The sequence below is a fragment of the Puma concolor genome, chromosome A1 (genome assembly GCF_028749965.1).
Source record: "Puma concolor isolate L17-30 chromosome A1, mPumCon1.1.hap2, whole genome shotgun sequence".
Classification (NCBI taxonomy): Eukaryota; Metazoa; Chordata; class Mammalia; order Carnivora; family Felidae; genus Puma; species Puma concolor.
Window position 1 is genome coordinate 84,327,084 of NC_141667.1, and position 24,757 is coordinate 84,351,840.

A 24,757-nucleotide genomic window follows, 5' to 3' on the forward strand; every position below is an offset into this window, starting at 1 on the left:
GGAATAAACTTGGAAGTTTTCTTTCCTTTTCTATTGTTTAGAATAGTTTGAGAAGAAGAGGTATTAAATATTTAGTAGAATTCACCTGAGTAGCCATCTTTTTCTGGACTTTGTTTGTTTTGCCTACTTTTAAATTGGGTTGTTATTATTGAGTGGTAAGAGTTCTTTGTATAATTTGGATACAAGTCTTTCTCTTTTCAAATTTTTATTTAAATTCTAGTTAGTTAACATGTAGTATAATATTGTTTTCAGGAGTAGAATTTACTGATTCATCACCTACGTATAATACACAGTAGTTAACATGACAAGCGCCCACCTTAGTACCCATCACCCATTTAGCCCATTCCCACCACTCTACTTCCTCTCCATCAACCCTCAGTTTGTTCTCTATAGTAAAGAGTCTCTTATGGTCTCTTTCCCTCTCTCTAATTTTTCCTTCCCTTCCCATATGTTCATCTGTTTTGCTTCATAAACTCCACAATGAGTGAAATCATATATTTGTCATTCTCTGACTGGCTTATTTTGCTTAGCCTAATACACTCTAACTCTATCCACATTGTAGATGTTAAGTTAAGCAAATGAGGCTTAGTTTCATTCCTGTTGGTGGCTGAGTAATATTCCATTGTGTGTATGTGTGTGTATGTCTACACTATATATACATATATATGTATTTATTTATGTATACACATTACCATATGTATATGTATACCATGTGTTAATCCATTCATCAGTCACTGGACATTTGGGCTCTTTGCATAGTTTGGCTATTGTTGATAATGCTGCTATAAACGTCAGGGTACACGTACCCCTTTGAATCTGTATTTTTTTTTATCCTTCAGGTAAATAATACTGCAGTTGCTAGGTTGTAGGGTAGTTCTGTATTTAACTTTTTGAGGAACATCTGTGCTGTTTTCCAGAGTGGCTGCACCAGTTTGCATTCCCACCAACAGTGCAAGAGAGTTCCTCTTTCTCCCCATCCTCGCCAACACCTGTTATTTCTTGTATTGTTAATTTTAGCCATTCTGATGGTTGTGAGGTGGTATCTCAGTGTGGTTTTGATTTGTATTTCCCTGATGATGAGTGATGTTGAGCATCTTGTGTCTGTCATCTATCTGGATGTCTTCTTTGGAGAAATGTCTATTCATGTCTTCTGCCCATTTCTTCACTGGATTACTTGTTTTTTGGATGTTGAGTTTGAGAAGTTCTTTATAGATCTTGGATCCAAACCTTTATCTGATACATCATTTGCAAATACCTTCTCCCATTCTGTAGACTGCCTTTTAGTTTTGTTAATTGTTTCTTTTGCTGTGGAAAAGCTTTTTATCTTGATGAAGTCCCAGTAGCTTTTTTTCCCCTTGTCTTTGGCAAAGTGTTTGGTAAGAAGTTGCTCTGGGCCAGTGCCAAAGAGGTTGCTGCCTGTGTTTTCCTCCAGGATTTTGTTGGTTTCCTATCTCACATTTAGTTCTTTCATCCATTTTAAATTTATTTTAGTGTATGGTATAAGAAAGTGGTCCAGTTTCATTCATCTGCATGTTACTGTCCAGTTTTTCCAGCACCATTGTTGAAGAGACTGTCTTTTTCCATTGGATATTCTTTTCTGCTTTGTTGAAGGTTAGTTGACCGTATAGTTGTGGGTCCATTTCTGGGTTTTCTATTTTGTTCTTTTGATCTATGTGTCTGTTTTTGTGACAGTCCTGTACTGTCTTCAAGACTATAGCTTTGTAATTTAGCTTGAAGTCCTGAGTCTGTTTCTGTGATGTATCTTTTTTTTAAAAATTTTTAAGTGTTTCTGATTCTGTGTCTCCCTCTCTCTCTGCCCCTCCCCCGTTCATGCTCTATCTCTCTCTGTCCCAAAAAAATAAATAAACGTTAAAAAAAAAAAAAAAAAAGGGGCGCCTGGGTGGCGCAGTCGGTTAAGCGTCCAACTTCAGCCAGGTCACGATCTCGCGGTCTGTGAGTTCGAGCCCCGCGTCGGGCTCTGGGCTGATGGCTCAGAGCCTGGAGCCTGTTTCTGATTCTGTGTCTCCCTCTCTCTCTGCCCCTCCCCCGTTCATGCTCTGTCTCTCTCTGTCCCAAAAAAATAAATAAACGTTAAAAAAAAAAAATTAAAAAAAAATAAAAATAAAAATTTTTAAGTGTTTATTTATTTATTTATTTTTGAGAGAGAGCGTGAGAGTGCGTGAGTAGGGGAGGGGCAGAGAGAGAGGGAGGCACAGAATCTGAAGCAGGCTCCGGGCTCTGAGCTGTCAGCACAGAGCCCGACATGGGGCTCAAACCCATGAGCTCTGAGATCATGACCTGAGCTGAAGTCAGATGTTTAACTGACTGAGCCACCCAGGCGGCCCTCTTTTTTTTTTTTTTTTTTTTTTTTTTTTAATCAATACCAAACTGTTTTGATTATTATAGCTTTGTGGTAATTTTTTAAATTAGGTAGAGTACATCTTCCACTTTGTTCTGCTATGAAATTGTTTTGTTTCTTCTAGGTCTTCTGCTTTTCTATATGAATTTTAGAATTAACTTGCCCATATCTACAAAAGAGCCTCCTATGATCTGATTGGGATTATGTTGAAGTTATAAATCAATTTGGGGAGGAATGTTATCTTAAAATAGTGAGTTTTCTAATCCCTAAATGTGATATTTCTTTTTGTTTATTCAGATCTTTAATATTTTTCAACAAAGTTGAAGTTTATTTTTTAGAGAGAGTGAGACAGCACACATGTGTGGGCAGAGGGAGAGAGGAGAGAGAATATTAAGAAGGCTCCATGCCCAGTGCTGAGCCTGATGTTGGGCTGGATCTCACTATGGTGAGACCATGACCTGAGCCAAAATCAAGAGTTAGACACTTAACTGACTGAGCCACCCAGGCTCCCCTGTTCCCCCGCCCAACAAAGTAGTTTTTAATGTAGCATTCTTGGATATCTTCTTTTAGGTTTTTTTTTTTTTTTTTTAGAAATTTTATGTTTTTGGCACTACTGAAATGATTTTTTCCATATTTTCTGATTGTTCTTGATATGTATATACCTATATTTATATGAATATGTTCAATTTATACATTTGCTTTATATTCCTTCACCTTCTTAAATTTATTTGTGAACAATAGTAGTTGTTTTATACTTTCTCTGGGATTTTCCATGTAAAGAGTTACATAAAATACAATTAGATTGTTTTACTTCTTTCTTCCAATCGCTTTGCCTTTTTGTCCTCCATAGCAATGTATACTGACTTACGCGTTATGTGTAGTGCAGGCAGATTATCAGTGTGTCCAAAGCTCACTTTATAATAAACTTGTGAACAGAGCCAGCCACATACCACATTTTATTTACCTTATCCACATTTACTTCTCTCAGTTCACTTAATGGTAAAAATGGGTGTTCATAAATAAATGGGCAAAGCCAATCAAATGCTGCATTTTATATACACTATCCACATGTATTTATCTTAGTACCGTTAATGGTGAAAATGGGCATTCCTGCCTTGTTCCTGATCTCAGGAAGAGTTCAGTTTTTCAACCTTTTTGATTCTGTAGTCATTAATGAATGCTTTTGCAATCATACTCTTCTGTAGTCTGATAGTTTGTCCTATCTCACGGAGGACACTCACTTCTCTGATTTAGAGGACTTTGAGTTGAGTGTGTCCCTTGTTTTGACACCAAGCAGTTACCTATGCGGTATTTATATTTTGCTGTACCTCATTAAAATTAAAATGGAGAATTTACATGTGGATAGCTTATATGATATTTATTATTCAGTTGGTTTGGTTCAGTAATTTATTATATGGTGAACTTTGGAAAACATTGATATTCTGTCTGCCCTACAAACATCATAGATTGTTGAGACGAAGCAGAGGGCTTTACATTCTGAATGTAGTTATTTGCTATTAGTTCTCCACCCCTGGAGCTGACTTTTGCATTTGGAATTTTAGCTGGAGATGCTTAGGGTGTGGAAGGAACAGCATCCTCATTTCTTTACTCTTTTTAGTCTATGATTTTTCCACTCTCCTTCCAGTTACCTGGCATTGTGAAATCAAGTGCTTGGAATGGAGAAGTTAGAGTTGAAATGTCAGAATTTGTTACACTGAATGTTTATATATGGTTTCATGTGGTTTTAAACCTTGTGGTTCTTTACTTTTGAGTTTATGAGCTAGTTTTTCAAAATCTGTCACATGTTCTGTATACATAAAACATCCAAGATTGTTTACATATTGACCTAATGGGAAAAGTTGCAGTGATATTCGAAAGGGATGTCTTTTCTTTTCTACTATTTGCCTTCTTCATTGAGAAGTTTCTCATTTGAGCAGTCTTGTACTTCATTGAGCCATAAGCCTGTTAAAAGATAATATATCCTTTACATTCTCCATGGAGCTCTGTTTGTGTATCCCTAAAGTTTACTGGTCTACCATGCATTTCAGAAGATTCTGAAATCCTAAAATTAGTCTTACACATAGGAAAAGATAGAAAGTTCTGCCTCTTTCTCAACCCAATAATGAAGTGATACTGTGGTTCCTTATGGCTATTGTTTTTAGAGTGTATTGCTTCCTTCTGAATGAGACTCTGATTTCAAATATTATGTAAACCCTAGGTTTCTATATGGCTGTTGTCCCTACCATGTATTGCTTCTTTCTGAGTAAGACCTTGACTATAAACATCATCCAAATCCTACCATATCCTCTAATGGCATCAATTTTTGTTATTGAAATAATTAAATTAGCTAATAGGCCTCATTTGTAAGAGTATAATTTAATATTACTTGTTTACTAAGTTGCATAAATACAGTTTCAAAAATGAAGGACTCATTTTTGCATTAATCATTCTTACTTTCTCCAATTTTTTTAAATGTTTATTTATTTGAGAGAGAGAGAGAGAGAGAGAGAGAGAGAGAGAGCAAGCAGGGGAGGGACAGAGAGAGGGGGAGGGGCAGAGAGAGAGGGGGAGACAGAATCTCAGGCAAGCTCCAGGCTCTGAGCTATCAACACAGAGCCCCCATGTGGTGCTCAAACTCATGAGCCCTGAGATCACAACCTGTGCCAAAGTCAGTCGCTTAACCTACTGAGCCGCCCCAGTGCCCCTTACTTTTTCTATTTTAAGGGGATGTTATCTGCTTTTTTAGGCTTTGATTATTTTATTATCAAGCCCTATTTAAGACAACAGTTACGAGTCCATAATATGTCAGAAATGCCAAGATGAGAAAGACATAGTCCTTATCCTCTGAGAGGTGATATGAGTTGTACATCGATGACTAATAGAAAATACAAAGAGCTAAATTTCATGAGGTACTTACAAGAGTACAGTATTTGAGGAAAATATTTCAGGAATAGTAATTAGTGATTGAGAAATGTTTCATAGTAGAAATATTTCATGTCTTAGAATGTCAACTTTATTTAAACAGTGAATTTTATTATGAAAGATGGAAAAAATCAAAATCTTAGCAAAACAAAGTAACACATTTTAGTAAAGATTATTCTAAAAATAAGAAAAGTTTTTCTTCTTTAGAGAGCCTTAGACTATAAACATTAAAATGTATTTTTCTCAGAGCCCCACCACCCTTTGATTTCTCTAAGTGTTGGCCTAATAGCAACTTTAGTACAATATTTAAAGCAATAGTCATTTATGTCTCTTGTAGTTTTAACTTTCAACACATATTCACCTACAAAATTACAGATCTATTGGTTATCTTACTTATTAAGATGTCTTACTGCCTAAGACTTGTTTTGAATTTCTGCAACACATTTGGGTGGGGTTGTTTTCTCTATGCTTTACATTCTGTTACAAAACTTTAGTTTTTGGTTTATTGTTGGTAAGTGAATACTTCAGGCATTTTTCCATGTATGTTTCCATATATTTTTTCCATGTATTTCCAGTCCAGTTTTATTTTTTTTTTTAATTTTTTTTTCAACGTTTATTTATTTTTGGGACAGAGAGAGACAGAGCGTGAACGGGGGAGGAGCAGAGAGAGAGGGAGACACAGAATCAGAAACAGGCTCCAGGCTCTGAGCCATCAGCCCAGAGCCTGACACGGGGCTCGAACTCACACCGCGAGATCGTGACCTGGCTGAAGTCGGATACTTAACCGACTGCGCCACCCAGGCGCCCCACCAGTCCAGTTTTAAAGGCATGTCAATATTAGGTAGATCTAAAAATTAAAATATATAAATTAAGGGCCAATTATTTACTCCATAAAATTAATTTTTTTTTTTTTTTTGCTTTTTACAAAAGTCCTTAAATAGTTTCCCTGTACCTTTAAAATATAAACAAAATTATGGTATTTTAAGAACATATCTTTGTTATAGTATGGTATATCATTTTGATTGGTAACTGTTAATTTTTCTTTTGGTACAAGTGTGAATTATATTATTAAATTATGTTGAATTATTAGTGTATTGAATTATATTTTTATTATATTGCATTACTACTGAATTATATTATTTCCGTATCTGTTGTTATCATTTCTTTAAAATCCATTTTCTTTGTTTAGGTCCTCCCTCTCCAGTTGAATACCTTGTCAGATGAATTTCTATGCACCTCCAATGAATTTATTTGAGTTTAATCTGCACTTCATTTTTTGCTTTTTCTTCTGAATGGTTCTTATTCAGAACTGGCACTTTTGTTGGCTCACTGATTAAATCGCACTAGGATTCATGAGTTTAAGAAGTCAACTCCAAAATATTGATTGTGTAAGGAATCATTTGAAAAGGGAAGGGATGTTGTTATGTTTAGAATTGTTTCAGGGCTTTATACAGCCTGATGTGTGTTGTACAGTATATAACCACTATTAAAATAGAAACTGGAATTGTGAAATGCCCTTCCAATTCTGTGATTATTTTTTGAATCTTTTTTAAAACGTGCTTTTATTAGCGATCTGCAAATGACCAGCCCTGGAGGTTTGAAGTGTGATTGTGACCCTGTGTGTGTGTGTGTGTGTGTGTGTGTGTGTGTGTGTGTGTGTGTGTAAAACTAGGTTTACATCAACAAATATTAAAATATATGAATATTTTCATTAGAAACTAAACCAAACCCTTCAGTTACATGAAGAGCAGTGCTACAAGTCAGATTTCAGGTAGGGACTAAGTAATACCTGAAGTCTTAGAGCAAAATTAGTGGATAATGTATCAAATGAACAAAATATAAACCTACTAAAAATCAAGTACAGGCCTTTAAGTATATAGTTTGACTAAGCATTGGTGCTAATTCTTGTTAGTCTAGGCAGCTTTCTAATTTTCCTACTGCTAATTTGTGTGCCAATAAAAGATGGTGGAATCAACATCTGTTTTTCAGTGAAAGGAAGTTTAACTCTCATGCAGAAAAAGCAGTGTTTTCAGCATTTGTCATTTAAACAAATAGAAATGAGTTTAACAAAATGTTATGTTCAGACAAAGCACCAGATAAAATATTTTATGCTTGTTTTATTCTCATTCTAACATCAAGTCCTCCCTCCAGTGGCTGCTGTTACAGCATTTTCCTTTTTCACCTTATTTTGGAAAACAAGGAAAGTTGTTACTGTTTTTCGCAGAATTAAAGCCCATTTTTGTGTCATGTTGAAAGATTGGCAGATGATACTCTGTGGGAAATAGTCTTTTGTGACTGGAGTCCATCCGTTCATAGTCAACGGGAAGTATTATTCTGAATTCAATTCTTAGTCCTCATCTTTCATTTTCCAGTTGCTTATAACTGCCTCTTATGCCAGCATTAAAAGATTTTAATTGCTTGTATATGCCTCAAAGGCAGATTTACTTGTTATACTTATTAGAGGCAGTATGCCAAGCAATGAACAAAAACATAAATGACAGTTGATATTGTCAGAAATTCATAGTTACATTCTTAAATATTATAAAGTTGTTGGATGTTATTATTATTTTTTTAAACATTTATTTATTTTTGAGACAGAGAGAGACAGAGCAAGAACGGGGGAGGGTCAGAGAGAGGGAGACACAGAATCCGAAACAGGTTCCAGGCTCCGAGCTGTCAGCACAGAGCACGATGCGGGGCTCGAACTCACGGACCGTGAGATCATAACCTGAGGTGAAGTCGGCCGCCCAACCGACTGAGCCACTCAGGCGCCCCGGATGTTATTATTTCTAATAGATGTTTTAAAAATATTTACAGTTTATCTTTTAAGTAGCTTGCACCAAAGTTTCTGAGGAAATCAATTTTTATTCAGAATATTAGTTCCATTTTAAAACAGGCAATGAATCAATTGGATTTTAGTGATATCATATTTCATCGATATATAGCTGCTCTGAGGTTTACTCAATACCTGTTTATTCTTTTGCCTTATAACTGCTTCTACTAGGGTTTATTCACCAGCAGGACACCCAAATTTCTGATTAAATACATGAGACTGGACTCTCAACATTATGTTTAGAGGAAAATGCCCCAAAGAACAAATTACAAAAGGCAGTGCTACTAAAATTAGTTATAATATTCTTTTTATTTTAATGCTTTTCTTTATTACTTATTTAAAAATACATTGTTGATAAACAAAAAAGTTATATGCAGCCAGGACCTGTGTGATTATGTGTGTGATTTAAAAGTGTCCACCCTGTAATGCTTCTGCAAGCTATAAGCCATAACGATATGATGAACAGCTGTAAATTCATCATTCAATCCAAGGCTCAAAGCACTGTCAATAACTAGAATTGACCTATATGTCTCTCCTGATCTCATGCCCCTTCCACCTTCCCAGAGGTGATCACTGTTCTGAATTGTGTGTTTTTTTCTCTTGATTTTTCTTACAGTTTTATTACCTAAATTTTGATACCTTTAAATTGTAGTTTCGTTTCGTTTTGAGCTCCGTATAAATGGTATTATAATGTATGTAGTTTCCTGAGACTTTGTTGTTAACTCAATATTATTTAAAAATCTGGAAAATTTATCCATATTTTTGAGTGTGGTTATGGTTTATCCACTTTCACTACTATGTAGTATTCATCTCTATTAATATGCTACAGTAGATTTGCCCTCCTGTAATTGAAGAACAGCCCTTTCCAGTTTCGGTTGGCAGACTTTAAGATGGTCCCCAATGATTTTTTCTTCTTGATATCCATGCTTTTGTGTAGACCCTTCCTTCATTGAATAGGATTGTCCTCTGTACCAGTTGAGTATCAGGGAAGTGATGTTGAAACCTTGGCAGTGTTTTCCTTGCTCTCCTGGCTCTCTCTCAGAAGCCATGTCATGGTTATCCTCAAGGAGACCTGTGAAGACACCCATGTGGGAGATATTGAGGCTTCTAACAACTGATATCAATAATTTATTTGGGTGAGTGAGCCGCCTCTGGATCTAGCCAGATTTGGCCAATGTATCTTCACTGAAACCTCACGAACCTGAGTCAGAACCTCCAAGCTGGGCTGCTCTTAAATTTGTGATCCACTGATACCATGAGAGATTATAAATGTTTACTGTTTTTGGCAACTACATTTTGAGATAATTTGTTACATAGTTATCGATCATGAAAAAAACTGGCTTTTTTGATGACATGAACATTTTGTGAACATTGACATACCTGTTTCATGATATTGATGTACAGGACCAAGTAGTGACCCAAAATATGAGATTGTTTGTTGGGTTAAAAATGATAAGAATGTTTACTTTGGAAGTCTCATGCCAATTTTTCTAAAGTTTTTGTACATATATGTATATTTTTTTATGTTTGTTTGTTTAAGTAATCTCTACACTCCATTGTGGTGCTCAAACTCATAACCCGAGGTCAAGAGTTGCATGTTCTTTTGATTGAGCTAGCCAGGTGCTCTTACTAATTTATATTTTGATCAGCAATGTGAATAAGAATCTTCATTAAGCTCTGTTGGTTCTTGCTTTTGACATTGTCAGATTTCTTAATTTTTTCTAGTCTAGTGAGTGTAAAATAATATCTCATCACATTTTTATTCCCTGCCCGAACATCAAAACGGTAGTCTCCTATATTTTTCCCCTAAAAAGCTTAAAGTTTTGTTTTTCACATTTATGCCCTAATGCATTCAAAATTGATCTCTATGAATGGAATGAGGTAGGTATCTAATTTTTCCTCTTTCTCTTTTCTTTCTTTCTTTCTTTCTTTCTTTCTTTCTTTCTTTCTTTCTTTCTTTCTTTCTTTCTTTCTATGTGGTTAACCAGTTGTTCCAATTATTGAAAAGTCCATTCTTTCCCCAGTGATATGTTAGTATCATCTGTGTCACACGAATCTGTTTTGTGGATCTGTTTTGTAGTTCTGTTGCTCAGTTTGTTTATTCCAATACTAATGACTTACTTGGTTAGTTTTGGTAATACCTAGTAAGGTAAGTCTTCCTAACATATGCTTCTTTAGGAGTGTCTTAGCTCTTCTTGGCCATTTTTTTTTTTTTTTTTTTTGTAGAACTTTTTGAATTTTTTTTTTTTTTTAAAGTTCTGTTGGGTTTGAGAGGAATTATATTAAATCCATTTATCAGAGGAAAATTGATATCTTTACAGGATTGGGTTTTTCTTTTTTATTTATTTATTTTTTTTTAAATTTTTTTTTTTTTTCAACGTTTATTTATTTTTGGGACAGAGAGAGACAGAGCATGAACGGGGGAGGGGCAGAGAGAGAGGGAGACACAGAATGTGAAACAGTCTCCAGGCTCTGAGCCATCAGCCCAGAGCCCGATGCGGGGCTCGAACTCACGGACCGCGAGATCGTGACCTGGCTGAAGTCGGACGCTTAACCGACTGCGCCACCCAGGCGCCCCCAGGATTGGGTTTTTCTGTCCATGAATATGGTATATCTCTTCGTGTATTACATTCTTCATTAATGTCTTTCAATAACATTTTCTCATTTTGTGCTTGTAGATTTAAAATGCCTTGTGTTAGATTTATTCTTACTATGTAGATTTTTATTTTTTGCAATTATAAATGGTGGTGTTTTTTTTTTTAACTATGTTTTACAATTGGTTGTTGCTGGTATTGATACAGTTTATTTTTATATATAAATTACTTTAGCCATCCTGCTAAATTTTTTTTATTCTACATCTGAGCAAGGGAGGGGCAGAGGAAGAGGGAGAGATTTTTTTTTTTTTTTAATTATTTAAATTTAAGTTAGTCACCATACAGAGTAGTTAGTATTGGTTTCAGGAGTAGAACCCAGTGATCCATCACTTACATATAACTCCCAGTGCTCATCCCAACAAGTGCCCTCCTTAATGTCCATCACCTACTTAGCCCATCCCCCCATCTATCTCCCCTCCAGCAATCCCCAGTAGGTTCTCTATACTTAAGAGTCTCTTGTGGTTTGCCTCACTCTCTGTTTTTATCTTATTTTTCCTTCCCTTCCCCTACGGTCATCTATTTTGTTTCTTAAATTCCACATATGAGTGAGAGAATCTTAAGCAGGCTCCACACCCAGTGCTGATCCTGAGGCGGGCTCAATCTCAAGACCATGGGATCAGAAGCTGAGCTGAAATCAAGATTCATATGCTTAACTGACTGAGCCACCCAGGTGCCCCATCTTGTTTTTTGATTCTAGAAACTCTTGTTTTTTGGCTCTTGTTTTGTTGTTGTTTTAGATAGTCATACTATCTACAAATAGTAACTTTCTCTTCTCAATCTATATATTTGTATTTAAACAAATTTTTTTTTGTGTTTATTTTTGTGAGAGAGAGGCAGAGCATGAGTGGGGGAGGGGCAGAGAGAGAGGGAGACACAGAATCTGAAGCAGGCTCCAGGCTCTGAGCTGTCAGCACAGAGCTGGATGCGGGCCTTGAACTCATGAACCAGACCATAACCTCAACGGAAGTTGGACGCTCAACCAACTGAGCCACCAGGTGCCCCCAGTCCTTGTATATTTTTTGTTTTCTTTTCTATAACTTATTATACTAGAAGAGCTCCCAGAAAACTTTGATTAGAAGTGGAAATAGTAAAGTAGTAATGATGGGCATTCTTTTCTGGTACCTGATTTTAAAGAGAATGTTTTTAATATATTACCATGAAGAGCAGTTTTACTGTATTTTTGTTTTGTTGAATCTCTTTATTATGTTAAGGGTTTTCCTTTTTCCCAGTTTACTATGACTTTTCTTCCTAATATGAGTATTGAATTTTATTACTTTTTCTGCAGATATTGAAATTGTTATTATTTCTTTCTTTATGTTAATTTAGTGATATTTCTAGGTATTCTTAGTTTTGTAATGTACCTTCCAAGTTTAGTTATTTTCAACAGGAGGGTCACTCAAAGGACAGAGCTATAATGTTGAAAATGAAATCTAGTTGTAAAATTCTTGACTCTCACGATGATAGGAAGGGATTCTACCAACTTTTGCATAAGTAGACAATAGTAATGAGAGCTATCTGGCATACTGTGTTTAAGCATAAGTCTAATACATAAATGACTTAACATTTCACAAAGTGCCCTTGTACTGACAACTTAAGTGTCATGTGGCTAAGTAAGGTTGTCTTTTGTTGCGGAAAAAACATATTTTGTGGACGCCAAGAGGGCTCAAAGCCTTTTGCTTTTGGAATAAGAGAATTTGTTGTCTGAAATCCTTTGTTAATTTAGGCAAGGTATGAATTGTGTGTATTATTTTCTGAATGAAGTAAATAACCAATGTAACTAATATGGTAGTTTAAAAGGATGACTTGAGATTTCAAATTCCTAATTCTTTTTTTTAAGATCAGATTTTGTAGTATCACAACAGTATAGAGCCTCTCCAAATCTTTCTGAATTCATTGCTGTTGGTTTCAGGATTGGGCATTGTTGAAATATGGTACAAACGTGAAATTCTGGAAAGTGCTATCACTTTATAAAGAATTGGGAAATTCCAGAAGTGAAAAAGAAATCCATTTCGAAGGCACTTAAATGATAATACTCCCACTTGTTAACACGTTTATGTAAAGTCAGCCTTCACAGACATTTTCCCCTTAAATAAATAACAAGGAGTGCACTGTCAGTAGACATTGAATCTGAGTGGTACTTATATGCCTTATTTGCAGTACAATTGTGGTCTCCAGAAGCTTAACTTTACCATTAAACTTTATTGCTAGTGTTATTAGCATGGTTTACAGGCATTAAGAGTAAATTGCTTGATCCTCTGCTTAAGTTTTTATTTTTGTTTGTATAGCAAACTTCTATTAACTTCTGTTAACTTTGAAGTAAGTTAATAGAGTATGTGGGATCAGTTCTGATAACAATAACACTAATAAAGCAGTTATTATTAAATTTCATTCCTTGTTAGAAATTGCATAACATTGGGGTGTTACTAAGTAGTATGTGGCCAAGGAATTAACAAATCATAACCGAAGTGAATCAGTGAATCATTGGAAGAAGTATGTAAGGAATAATGACAGGCCAGGGAGGCAAATTACCATTGACAGAGAACTCCCAATGCACAGAATTAGAAGAAGCTAGACTAGAGCACTGTGAATTATAAAACCTTTATATATGATGTTTACCTTTTATACCTGGGAAATACTGTGTTTGCCCCTAATGTTTAGATAGAGAAGGCCTAGATGGTTCCTAGCCTGGTTCTGGTGGGAAGGATGGTAGGAACATCTGAAGAGGGAAGTTCTTTAAGTGAGTCTGCCTAAAGCCCACTTATCACTCCTGTTTCTTAGAAGGAATAGAGAAGATTGAGTGAAAGGGGCAAGCCTGTTCCCTTTCTGTGCTATGCCTTGACGTTTGGCATTTAGCTATACAGAAGAGATGGAGAGAGAGAACCATTTAATATGCAGTGAGGTACACTACTCTAGTGTATCTCTTTTGCACTGTTGGAATTGGAATCATCACCTCGAAAAGAAACCTTGTGGGGCATTTGGGTGGCCCAGTCGGTTAAGCTTCTGACTCTTGATTTTGGCTCAGGTCATGATCTCAGGGTTCATGAGTTCAAGCCCTGTGTCGGCCTCTGTGCTGGCAAGGAGGAGCCTACTTGGGATTCTTTCCCTCTTCTCCCTTCGTGCATGTGCATGCATGCTCTCTCTCAAAATAAAATAAACTTAAAAAAAAAATGACAAGAAACCTCCCCATTAGCAATCACTTTTTACTCCCCTCCTCCAACACCCCAAACCCATTAATTTACTTTCTCTCTTTCTGTGGATTTATTTGCTTATTCTTGTCATTTCTTATAAATGGAAATCTATAATATATGGTCTTTTATAACTGATTTCTTTTATTTAGCCTAATGTTTTCAAGGTTATTCATGTTGTAGCATGTATCAATACTTCATTTTTTATGAGTGAATAATATTCTAGTGTATGGATATACCAAATTTGTTTATCCAGTCATCACTTGATAGGCATTTACTTTCTGGCAATTATGAATAATGCGTTTGTGAACATTTGTGTTTAAGTTTTGGTGTGGACATGTGTTTTCATTTCTCTTGGGATATACCTAGAAGTGGAATTGCTGGGTCATATGGTAAATCTATGTTTAACATTTTAGGGAACTGCCAAACTTTTCTAAAATGAGTGTATGCCAGTTTACATAATACATAACAATGTATGAAGATTTCAGTTTCTCTACATTCTCACCAATACTTGCTATTATCTTTCTTATTTATTATAACCTTGCCTGAGGGTTTGAAGTGGTATCTTACTATGGTTTTGATTTTCATTTTTCTAATGGCTAAGGATGTTGAGCATGTCTTTTTTGGGTGCTCTTTCGTCATTTGGATATCTTCTTTGGAGAAATGCCTATTCATATCCTTTGTTCATTTTTAAAGTTAGGTTATTTTTCTTTATTGTTGAGTTGCCAGAGTTCATTATATATTCTGGATACATCTTGTCTCTTAACATAATGAAACTTTTTTAACTTCCAGAAAAAATATTAAGAAAAGTACAGTGTCACAGATTGGATTTTTTAGAAACAGGTGCTGAGATAAAATTTGGTGTGAAAGATGTGGAAGACCAACACTTGGGGCACCTGGGTGGCTCAGTGGGTTGAGCGTCTGACTTCGGCTCAGGTCACGATCTCATGGTTCGTGAGTTCAAGCCCCACATTGGGCTCTGTGCTAACAGCTTAGAAACTGGAGTCTGCTTCAGATTCTGTCTCTCCCTCTCTCTGCCCCTCCCCCACTCACATTCTTTCTCTCTCTCAAAAAAAAAAAAAAAGACCAACACTTAGGAGAAGAAGGAAGACAACAGGATTGGTCGGATAGAGAAGTTGAACTTAATGCAGGCCTGACCAAATCTCTACCAACCTGAAGATGAGCCCTGCAGCAAATATTGCCTGTCAGAGGCAGGTCTTCATATTCCCACTGGGCTCGGTCAGCGACTGAGACACTCAACCTGGGAAAGGCACCACCTTGAGTGAGACAGCTCTCGGCATCTGAGGCAGACTCTGAAGTGGGGAACAGTTGGAGGCTCTTTGCTAACTGTACTCCATGCTGCTGAGTAGCAAGTTCTCCTTGAAGGTGCATCTCGGGACGGGGGGGAGGGTTCACATTAGTGTCTACCACATGCATATTATATTTTAAAATCTAAGTTTAACCTTTAGTTCACATAGTTTAGCAGAGATGCTGGTAAGCATATATATGGAATGAGAAAATGTGATGTATACTTTGCAAGTAAGTTATTACTGCTATTTCATGGTATTGGCTACTTTGAAATCTTCTGAATATAGTTAATTTCTCTTTGTTTAATTTGACCTGGAGTTATGTATATTTATAATATTATTTATGTTTACCATAGAATTAAAGTCTGTTAAGTAGCTTACATGACATTTATATTTGACCCATATAAAGGAGGTTATTTGTTTTACATGTTCTGTTTTTGCAAAATTTTGAGAATATCTTTTTGAGAATTATAGCTCTGCTATTTCTGCTCCATATTATGAAAACTTCATAAAAGATTGCTTAAATTAGTTTTTCTTTTGAGGGGCTTCAAAATTGAGAACTTAGTCCTTGTTTAATTTTTTAGCTTCAGCTTTAGCATTGTCTTGCAGATACTCTAAGGATTTCATTCTAGTCTTGTTTAGTTTGTCTTTTTGCTAGGCAAATAGTAATGTAAAACCTATCCAGATGACTTCCAGTTTTGGAACCTGTTAAAAGGCATGGTAGTACATCATTAGTTTCTTCTAAAATCTTTGTATATGAGGGGTGCCTGGATGGCTCAGTCAGTTAAGCGTCCGACTTTGGCTCAGGTCACCATCTCGCGGTCTGTGAGTTCGAGCCCCGTGTCGGGCTCTGTGCTGACTGCTCAGAGCCTGGAGCCTGTTTCGGATTCTGTGTCTCCCTCTCTCTCTGACCCTCCCCCGTTCATGCTCTGTTTCTCTCTGTCTCAAAAATAAATAAATGTTAAAAAAAAATTTAAAATCTTTGTATATGATATTCCTTACCTTTTGACTTTTTCTTTTAGATATTTGATTTACCAAAAGTATTGTCAGGAATGATGAGGAGTGTTTTTATCAATCTTAATTCTGAACAGCAAACCAAATAGACTGAGACAGTTTTGGTTGACAGCTGTCATCTATATGTAATTAACTATGTCCAACTTACTCAGACTCCATATTGGACTACTTGCTGATAATATAAATTAGTACACAAAAGTGAAAACTTCCTATAGGATAAATGAGAAGTTGAAACTGGAATAGTTTTTTGATTGAAGTTAAATAGTAGGACTCCACCATGCAGGTAAAGGAGCTCATAAGTAGGAGCTCCTATCCAGAAGACTAGAGTTAAAATCCCAACCATCCCTTGCCGATCTAGCATACCTGACCCAGGTTACTTTGCTTTTCGTATATCCCATGATGCCTCATCTCTGTAAAATGCAGATATGTCAACCCCTCCTTTCCCTGACAGTTGTGGTGATAACCTAATAAAGTAATGGGTATGAAAGCACTTGTTAACTTTGTGACCAACATATGCTATTTAGGAGATATTTAGAACAGTATTCTTCTTTGGATACATTTTTACCTAAATGAAGTTAGAACTCACATACTTGAACATTTTCCAGACACATATTTAATAAGATTAGGAAAGAATATAAACGGGGCACTTGGGTGGCTCATTTAGTTAAGTGTCTCACTCTTGGTTTCGGCTCAGGTCACGATCTCATGGTGTTGTGGGTTTGAGCTTCATATCAGACTCTCCACTGCCAGCCCAGAGGCTGCTTGGGATTCTCTCTGTCTCTGTCTCTGTCTCTGTCTCTCTCTCTCTCTCTCTCTCTCTCCCCCTCCCTCTCCTCCCTCTGCCCCTCCTCCACTTGTGCTCTGTCTCTCTCAAAATAAATAAACTTAAAAAAAAGAATACAAACAAATTATATGAAGAAAATTAATTTATATTTCATTATGATTATCTTCAGTATAGTTTTAGAAACCCAAGTCAACTCAACAGGTATTTATTATGGGGCTTTATTATTTCTTTTTAGAATTCATCCAAACAGTGCACATCAGAAGTTTCTCATTCCTCGAAGTTGGACTAATTTGGGTATCCTTGTGTTTGAGTACAAATTAATTGGAATCCAATTTTGTTTGATATTATGTGGATTACTAATATTTATAGAGAAATTTATTGTTTTCAAAATGTGTATGCATTTTTTTTAAACATTTATTTTTTGAGAGAGAGAGAGCAGGCATGCGAGTGGGGGTGGGGCAGAGAGAGGAGGACAGAAGATCTGAAGCCTGCTTCACACTGACAGCAGTGAGCCCCATGTGGGACTCAAACTCATGAGCTGTGAGATCATGACCTAAGCCCAAGTCTGACGCTCAACCAACTGAGCCACCCAGGCGCCCCTTCCATACATTCTTTGATATAATCTTCATAATTGCCCTGTAAAAGGAAGTGCTGTTATTTTTCTTAAGGAAGTTATGACTTTCTCAAGATAACCCACCTTGTAGGTGGTAGAATGGAGATTAAAATGCTGAATTTCTCATACCAAACCTCCTATATCACATTGACTGGGAAACTAAGAAATTACTTCAGAAAGCGTTAGATTGGGTTCAGGTATGTCAACTTTGATCCAAGCATCGATGACATTCTCAGTAGAAGATGCCATTTTCTATGTACCATGAGCCCATATTACCCTGGGCTTTGTCTTCTGTGTCTGCTCTAGCCTGATAACGCTTGTTCTTGTGCCTTTTCCCCAGTCCGATATGTATATGCACACACACCCTCCAAACTTCTTTTTTTTTTTTTCTTTTTGAGAGAGAGAGTGAATATCTTAAGTAGGCTTCATGCTCAGCATAGAGCCCAATGTGGGGCTCAGTGTCACAACTGTGAGATCATGACATGAGCCGAAATCAAGAGTGTTACTGAATGGACTGAACCACGCAGGTGCCCCCAAACATACATTTTTTTGTGCTTCAGCCTCAGAACTATAAGCTGTCCAGGATTATTATGAAGTAACCTTTGCTGATGAGCAATTTCTGAATAACATAGATATTTTAATTATAATTCGGGTAAATCTTTTGGTTTCTCGCAAATCTTTGGTACCAATTCAAAAAGTACTTGTGGCACTACTTACCACAAGAAGGGCATTATGAGCTGGATTTCCAGAGCCTGACTTAGTAAACGTAGATTCTTTGGGGCCAAATCAGCTCTGAAGGTCCCAGGGAATTACCCCAGTTTTACTTGTCTTGTGATGTATTTTATACTTGCATCGTTGCGTTCAGAATGGGAGGTGGAAAGCCTTCAATTGCAAAATCATCTATATCTAGTCCTTATTTAATACCTACCTAAAAACAAGCAGATGTAGGAAACTTAGGCTTCTGTATATTTCCCTGTACATATTATAAGTGCTCATGCCATATTTTGAGCAAACAGGGCAACTAAGAAATATTCTACTCTTTCATGTTTTGAAATGCTGACTGGATAAAGATTACACATGACAAGTTATTTATAGCTTTATTTATACTTAGTGGATTCTCTGTTGGAATCATAGAAGGAAAGAAGATATGATAATTGCTTTGTGCAGTTCACAGAATGAAATTGCAAACTGAGATGTTTTGAATCTTGTTTATACTACAACCATTTCTAGGAAACCATATTTAAACAGCAGTGGTTATCATGAAGTATACAACGTGTCAACTGTGTCCCAATTGACATCAGTAAAAACCTTCTACCACTTTATTCCCTATAACCTAACCTCCATCAGATAATACTAAATAAACTATGTTGAGTGCACATATTAATATATATCAAATGTATCAAACGGGTTGCTGGCCACATTTTCAGTAGTGTTTATCTGTGGTCATGCAGGTTATAACTCTGAATTTTTATTAGGAAAACTAAATTGAGAATTTATAATGTTCCTGATTTAGCTTCACCAGCTGTACCACAGCCATGGAAGATAACTTGAGAGGGCAAAAATCTAACAGTGAATGAGAGAGCAACAGACAAATTGCTTTCGCTTCATGCTTACCTGCTTTGCATCTGCTGCTAGAAGGTTTAGGATCACAGATAATAATTAGTACTCTTGTAACATGCATATCATCACTTAAGTAAATTGCAACGTGAAATTTTTTGGTTATATCATAAAATAAGAATATGATTATTGGTATATAATTTTGAGAATCTTGAAAATTATTCTTTAAAATGTGAATTTCTCCCCCAACCCCCATCTCTTATTTGTAAATTCAGCAAATAATCAGTGACTTCCAAACATGCCAGACATGTGCTAGGGGGTGTCTGTCCTCAGTGAGATCAAAATCTAAAGGGGGGATATGTGTTAAACATTGTGGAGTATTTAGAGCTTTTTCCAAGGTTTTGTTTTGTTTTGTTTTGTTTTTAGATACAATTGACATGTAACACTATGTAAGTCTAAGGTATACAATGTAATGATTTATATACATACGTATGGCAGAATCATTCCACAATAAGGTTGGTTAACACATCCATCACCTCATGTAGTTAACCTGCTTCCTGTGTGTGTGTGATGAGAGCTTTTAAGATCTACTCTCTTAGCAACTTTCAAGTTTGCAATATAGGATTGTTAACTGTAGTCACCCTGCTCTACGTTAGATCTCCAGAACTTTAAAATGTGAATCTTGAAAATGACTCTAGCACCAAAAATATTCTATAATTTCACTTTAATTGAAACAGTCACAATGAGATAATAGTGTACATTCTTCTGTTTAAAATTTTTTTTTATTAAAAAAATTTTTTTAACATTTATTTATTATTGAGAGACAGACCGTTAGCAGGGGAGGGGCAGAGAGAGATGGAGACACAGAATCTGAAGCAGGCTCCAGGCTCTGAGCTGTCAGTACAGAGCCCGACGCGGGGCTAGAACTCCCAAATCAAGAGATCATGATCTGAGCTGAAGTCGGACGCTTAACTGACTGAGCCACTCAGCCGCTCCTCTGTTTAAAACTTTTTTAATATTTATTTATTTTTGAGAGAGAGAGAGCGAGCAAGCAGGGGAAGGGTAGACAGAGAAGAAGAAAGAATCTGAAGCAGGCTCCAGGCTTTCAGCTGTCAGCACAAAGCCTGACACGGGGCTCAAACTCATGTACCGTGAGATCGTGACCTGAGCCAAAGTCAGACGCTTAACTGACAGAGCAACCCAGGCACCCCAAATTCTTCTGTTTAGTAATTAGGCAATTTGGGGCCATTGAAAAATAACCAAACCACTTATATTTAGAAGAAATATTGGATTGGCAGGAGGATAGATTAATTAAACACTGCAAGAAGCCCTTGTAGATAGTTATGGAATTGTTAACAGAGTGCAGTGCATGAGATTTCTCATTATGAACATTTCTTTTTTCTTTCTTTTTCTTTCTTTCCTTTTTTTTTTTTTTTTTGAGCGAGATGGAGAGTATGCAAGTGCAGGAAAGATAGTTTTGGCGGGGGGAGAAAGAGAGACAGACAGACAGGTAGACAATCTCACGCAGGCTAAATGCCCAGCACAGAGCCCAACGTGGGGCTCAATCTCATGACCATGATACCATAACCTGACCCAAAGTCAAAAGACATGCTTAGCCAACTGAACCATCCAGGTAGCCCGTGAACATTTCTCTTTAATTTCTGCTATAGGATGGTGTATAATAGCGAATTGCTGGTAAAACTTGTATGGAAACCTGTGGGACTTGACAGATGAGACCAATTCCTGCATGTAAATAGATAAACCTTTATAACAGTGTTGTAATTATCATTCTAGGTCTTACGTATTTTACAAGTTGGCAGTTTGTTTTGCTAGCCCCCCCCCCCCCCCCACCCAAGCCATGAACATGTCTGTTTTACTCACCACTGCACCCTGGTATCTTATACATTGCCCATCATACAAACTATGATATGTTTCTTGAAGGAATGTAGACACATTTTATTCATGTAGATTCATAGAATTTTTAGTTCCCTATTCACAGAAGAAAAATAACTTCTTTCCTGCTAAGTGGAAATGCCTTCCTACTCAAAAGTACTCTCATATTCTACTTTTTCCTATTAGGAAACCTCACTCCATTGAGAAGCAGTATTATTGCTGGTAATAGCAATGATCAGATGTATATACCTTCTATAATATTAATTCTCAGCCACCATTATTTGGGCTATATTTTATAAATGAGGATACTGAAGATTTTGGATATTAAGTGACTTGTTCCTGACCACAGAGCTATTATTAAGCAGTGAAACCAGGATACATTTATGACAATTAAAAAATATATAAGCCAGAGTATATTGAGCACTTAATTATGCATCAGGTACTATGCTAGATCTTTTATTTTCCATTTAATCTGAGTGTAACCATATGAGGGAAACATGATTATCATTGTTATTTTTCACATTTGGAAATAAGGCACAGAGAAGCTAAATAATTTGTCAGGGGTATGTGGTAGTTGATGGTAAAGCCAGATGGTCTTTCCTCTTATACCACCTGCCCCCACCCCACCCTCCCTCAGTCAGAATTGAGATAAGGACAATATGATTTATGACTGTTTGAGACATTCATAGTTTTAAAATATTATTTTCAGTGTTGGTATTTTTATTTTCTGCTATACTTAGCTGATTATGAAAATGCCTCAGTTTTTAAAGATAGTTATGAAATAGCCCTCCAAAAGGAAACTGAAATTTTCTTTGTGGATAGCAAATAAATTGGGTTCCTCAATCAGAGGAATTTTCAGTGTTGTTTTATTATTGTCATGAATGTAGTTTTTATAGAATTTCATTAACAGTTATAGATTGACTAAATTAGTTTAACTTTTTCCATTGTATGTGTTTCATTTTTGTCTCTTAAACCTTAGGAGTAGTGTTTTTGTTTGTTTGTTTGTTTGTTTGTTTGTTTTACTCTTCATGGGCATACTGGGAAAAAACTTCTATTTGTGGTGTAAATGCCTTCCCTTTGGCCAAAATGGAGCAGAATTAGATCTTAATAAATCATAATTTTATATTATGATTGTTTACTGGAGTGCCATTTATATGGCTTCCAGATACTGAATTTGACATAGTTTCATTTTTAAAACGGGCTAATTTTTTCCCTTAAAGTTATATTTTGAGTTACACCAGAGGTAGCTTATAGCTACCTTACATAGTTTGTATTTTTCTCCTTCTGCTGTCTGTTCCAGGTCGAAGACATTCTGACTTTGTAATTGGCACAAGCTTATAGTTCATTTTAAAAGAAATTTCAGGCCTTTGAAATTACCTGGAGATTTAAAAAAGAAAAAAAAATTAGATGATAGAGAACTAAACTTACACAGTAAAGTTTAGCTAAATTACATTTGGCAACTTTAGGTATCTGTATGTATAAGGCATTGTGTTTGGTGACATGAGAGATATAAAGATGACAAAAACTTGATACCTTTATCCTGGGACTTGTAATCTGTTAGCCAACCCAGACAAATACATAAATAACTATAATGCAAGGCAGGCTATGATAAGTAACTGTGGTATAGGCATCAACAAAGTGCAGTGGGAAATCAGAATAGAGATTAATCCCAACTGGGAGGATCTATGAAGTTCTCATGGAGTAGGTAGGATTGAGTAGAGCTTAATTTATTGCTTTCATTCATTCTAGACTGTCTTCTGAAGATTGATGTCTATTTCCTTGAGCTCTTTAATTTTGTTACCAATTTGGATAAGCATGGCACAAATCCAGCAGGGAGGTCCAGATGAAAAAGAAAAGACTACAGCACTGAAAGGTACATGCTTAATTTGCTTTTTTAGGGGTTTTCATTGTTCCTCATGAAGGTATAGGAATATTTAGGTGATCTTCCTTTCATTTCAGTTCTAAAATAAGAATATTCGTATTTAATCCGTTTGTAACTCTTTGTATCCCTCACAACTGTCTCAGTGTCTGAAGTGTAGTATGTACTCAGTAAATAAATCACAGAATCACACACTTTTACAACTGTAGGAAATCTTAACTCTTTTCTTATCCAAAGTCATCTATTTAAAGGTAAAACTAACACTATAAGTCTCTTGAGTCAAGATTAAGTGCCATTATCATATTTTTGTTGATCAGAATGTCATGCTTGGCTAGGGTAATGGTGTGCCTAATAATCCAGTATTCTATCTTCGTGGCATTAATTAGGAATATATTTTTGATAGTTTTTAAAATTAAAAAAAAATTATTTTAGAGGGAGAGAGAATTCGTAAGCGGGGGAAAGGGGCAGAAGGAGAGAGAGAGACTCTTAAGCAGTCTCCACACTCAGCATGGAGCCTGATGCAGGGCTTGATCCCACGACCCTGGGAGTCAGATGCTCAGCCTACTGAGCCACCCGGGTGCCCTGAATTAGGAATATTTTTTGAGAGGCTTTCCATGTTAACATCTCAGAAAGAATCTGCCCAAGGCATTCTTCTGGAATTTTGAATTCTAGACTTTTTAAGTCTGCAATCTAAAAGAATTTTACTCCTAAATGTGCATTTTTGAGCTGAAAGATTTCTTCATTATTACATATTTCAATCTGTCTAGTGACTTACCCCAGATCAGCTTACCTAAGTAATTTGTATGTGGTCTCACAGTTACTTTCTTTGATGGTGAAAGAAAATCTTACGGATTTTCTAAATGTTGAGATGCCATCTGTGCTAGATAATGAATCTTTTATTCAATGTAGAGTCTTTGTGGTCTTCAAGATGCTTTGTAGGTGATGGCCCAAATGAATATGTACCAGACCATCTTAGTTGCAGCCATTTCTCTGAATCCCTCACTGCTATCCTGCCCTGCTTTATGAGGCTGGATGATAAAGATATCTCAAGATTCTCTGTTTCGACCTTACTTTATCTCTTTTCTTGAAAGCGTAAAACATGTAAGTATGTAATAAAGAAGCCAGCCTCATCTTGTCCCTGCTTTTAGAGCTAATGTTCTCTCAATGGAATGGTGTAGCTAGCCTGTACCTTCAAAAATGGAAAATGGCTAAGAGCATTACTTTCTTCTCACATATGTGAGAGATGATGTAATGGATCAGAGTGGTCGCAGAAAGGATGATGACAGATTCTGGTTGTATTGTGAAGAAAGAGATGACATGATTTGCTGTTGGGTCAACAAGATAAATTCGAATGCCCTTGGCCTACAAAGCTCTTAGATTTGTTAGATTAAGAAAACTGGGAGAAACAGGTTGTGGTGATTGTAGTGGAAAGCAGGAGTTAGGTTTTAGATATATTAAATGTTAAACTGAGGTGCTTCATAAACAGGAAGGTAAAGAGGTTGAGTATGGAGTTTGGGAGAGCATTTGAGTTAGAGATAAAAGTTTGAGGAAACATTAGTGTAGAGGTAATATTTAAAGAACCATGGGTCCTAATTGAGATCACTGGAGATGTCAATGTAGACAGGAAAAAGATCTGTAGATTGAGCCCTAGGGCATCTCAACTCTAGGGTCAGGAAGATGACCAGGAACCATCAAAAGAAGCTGAAAATGAATTTCTAGGAAGAAAGGCTAAGAACCACGAGCAAGAGAGAGAGAGA

The 24,757-nt window shown here is 36.3% G+C and overlaps 1 protein-coding gene across 10 annotated transcripts in view; it reads left to right on the forward strand.

Annotated features, from left to right (window-relative positions):
• Positions 1–24,757, forward strand: part of ARB2A (ARB2 cotranscriptional regulator A) — a 433,966-nt gene that overhangs the window by 15,528 nt on the left and 393,681 nt on the right. For 2 of the 10 annotated variants that reach the window (XM_086717891.1, XM_086717924.1), the window contains one exon: positions 22,871–22,994. The exons of the other annotated variants lie outside the window; for them this stretch is intronic. In XM_086717891.1, the coding sequence (XP_086574017.1) occupies positions 22,889–22,994 (106 nt within the window). In that variant the 5' untranslated portion in view covers positions 22,871–22,888. Of the gene's footprint in view, positions 1–22,870; positions 22,995–24,757 lie in introns of those variants that run through there. 10 annotated transcript variants of the gene reach the window in all.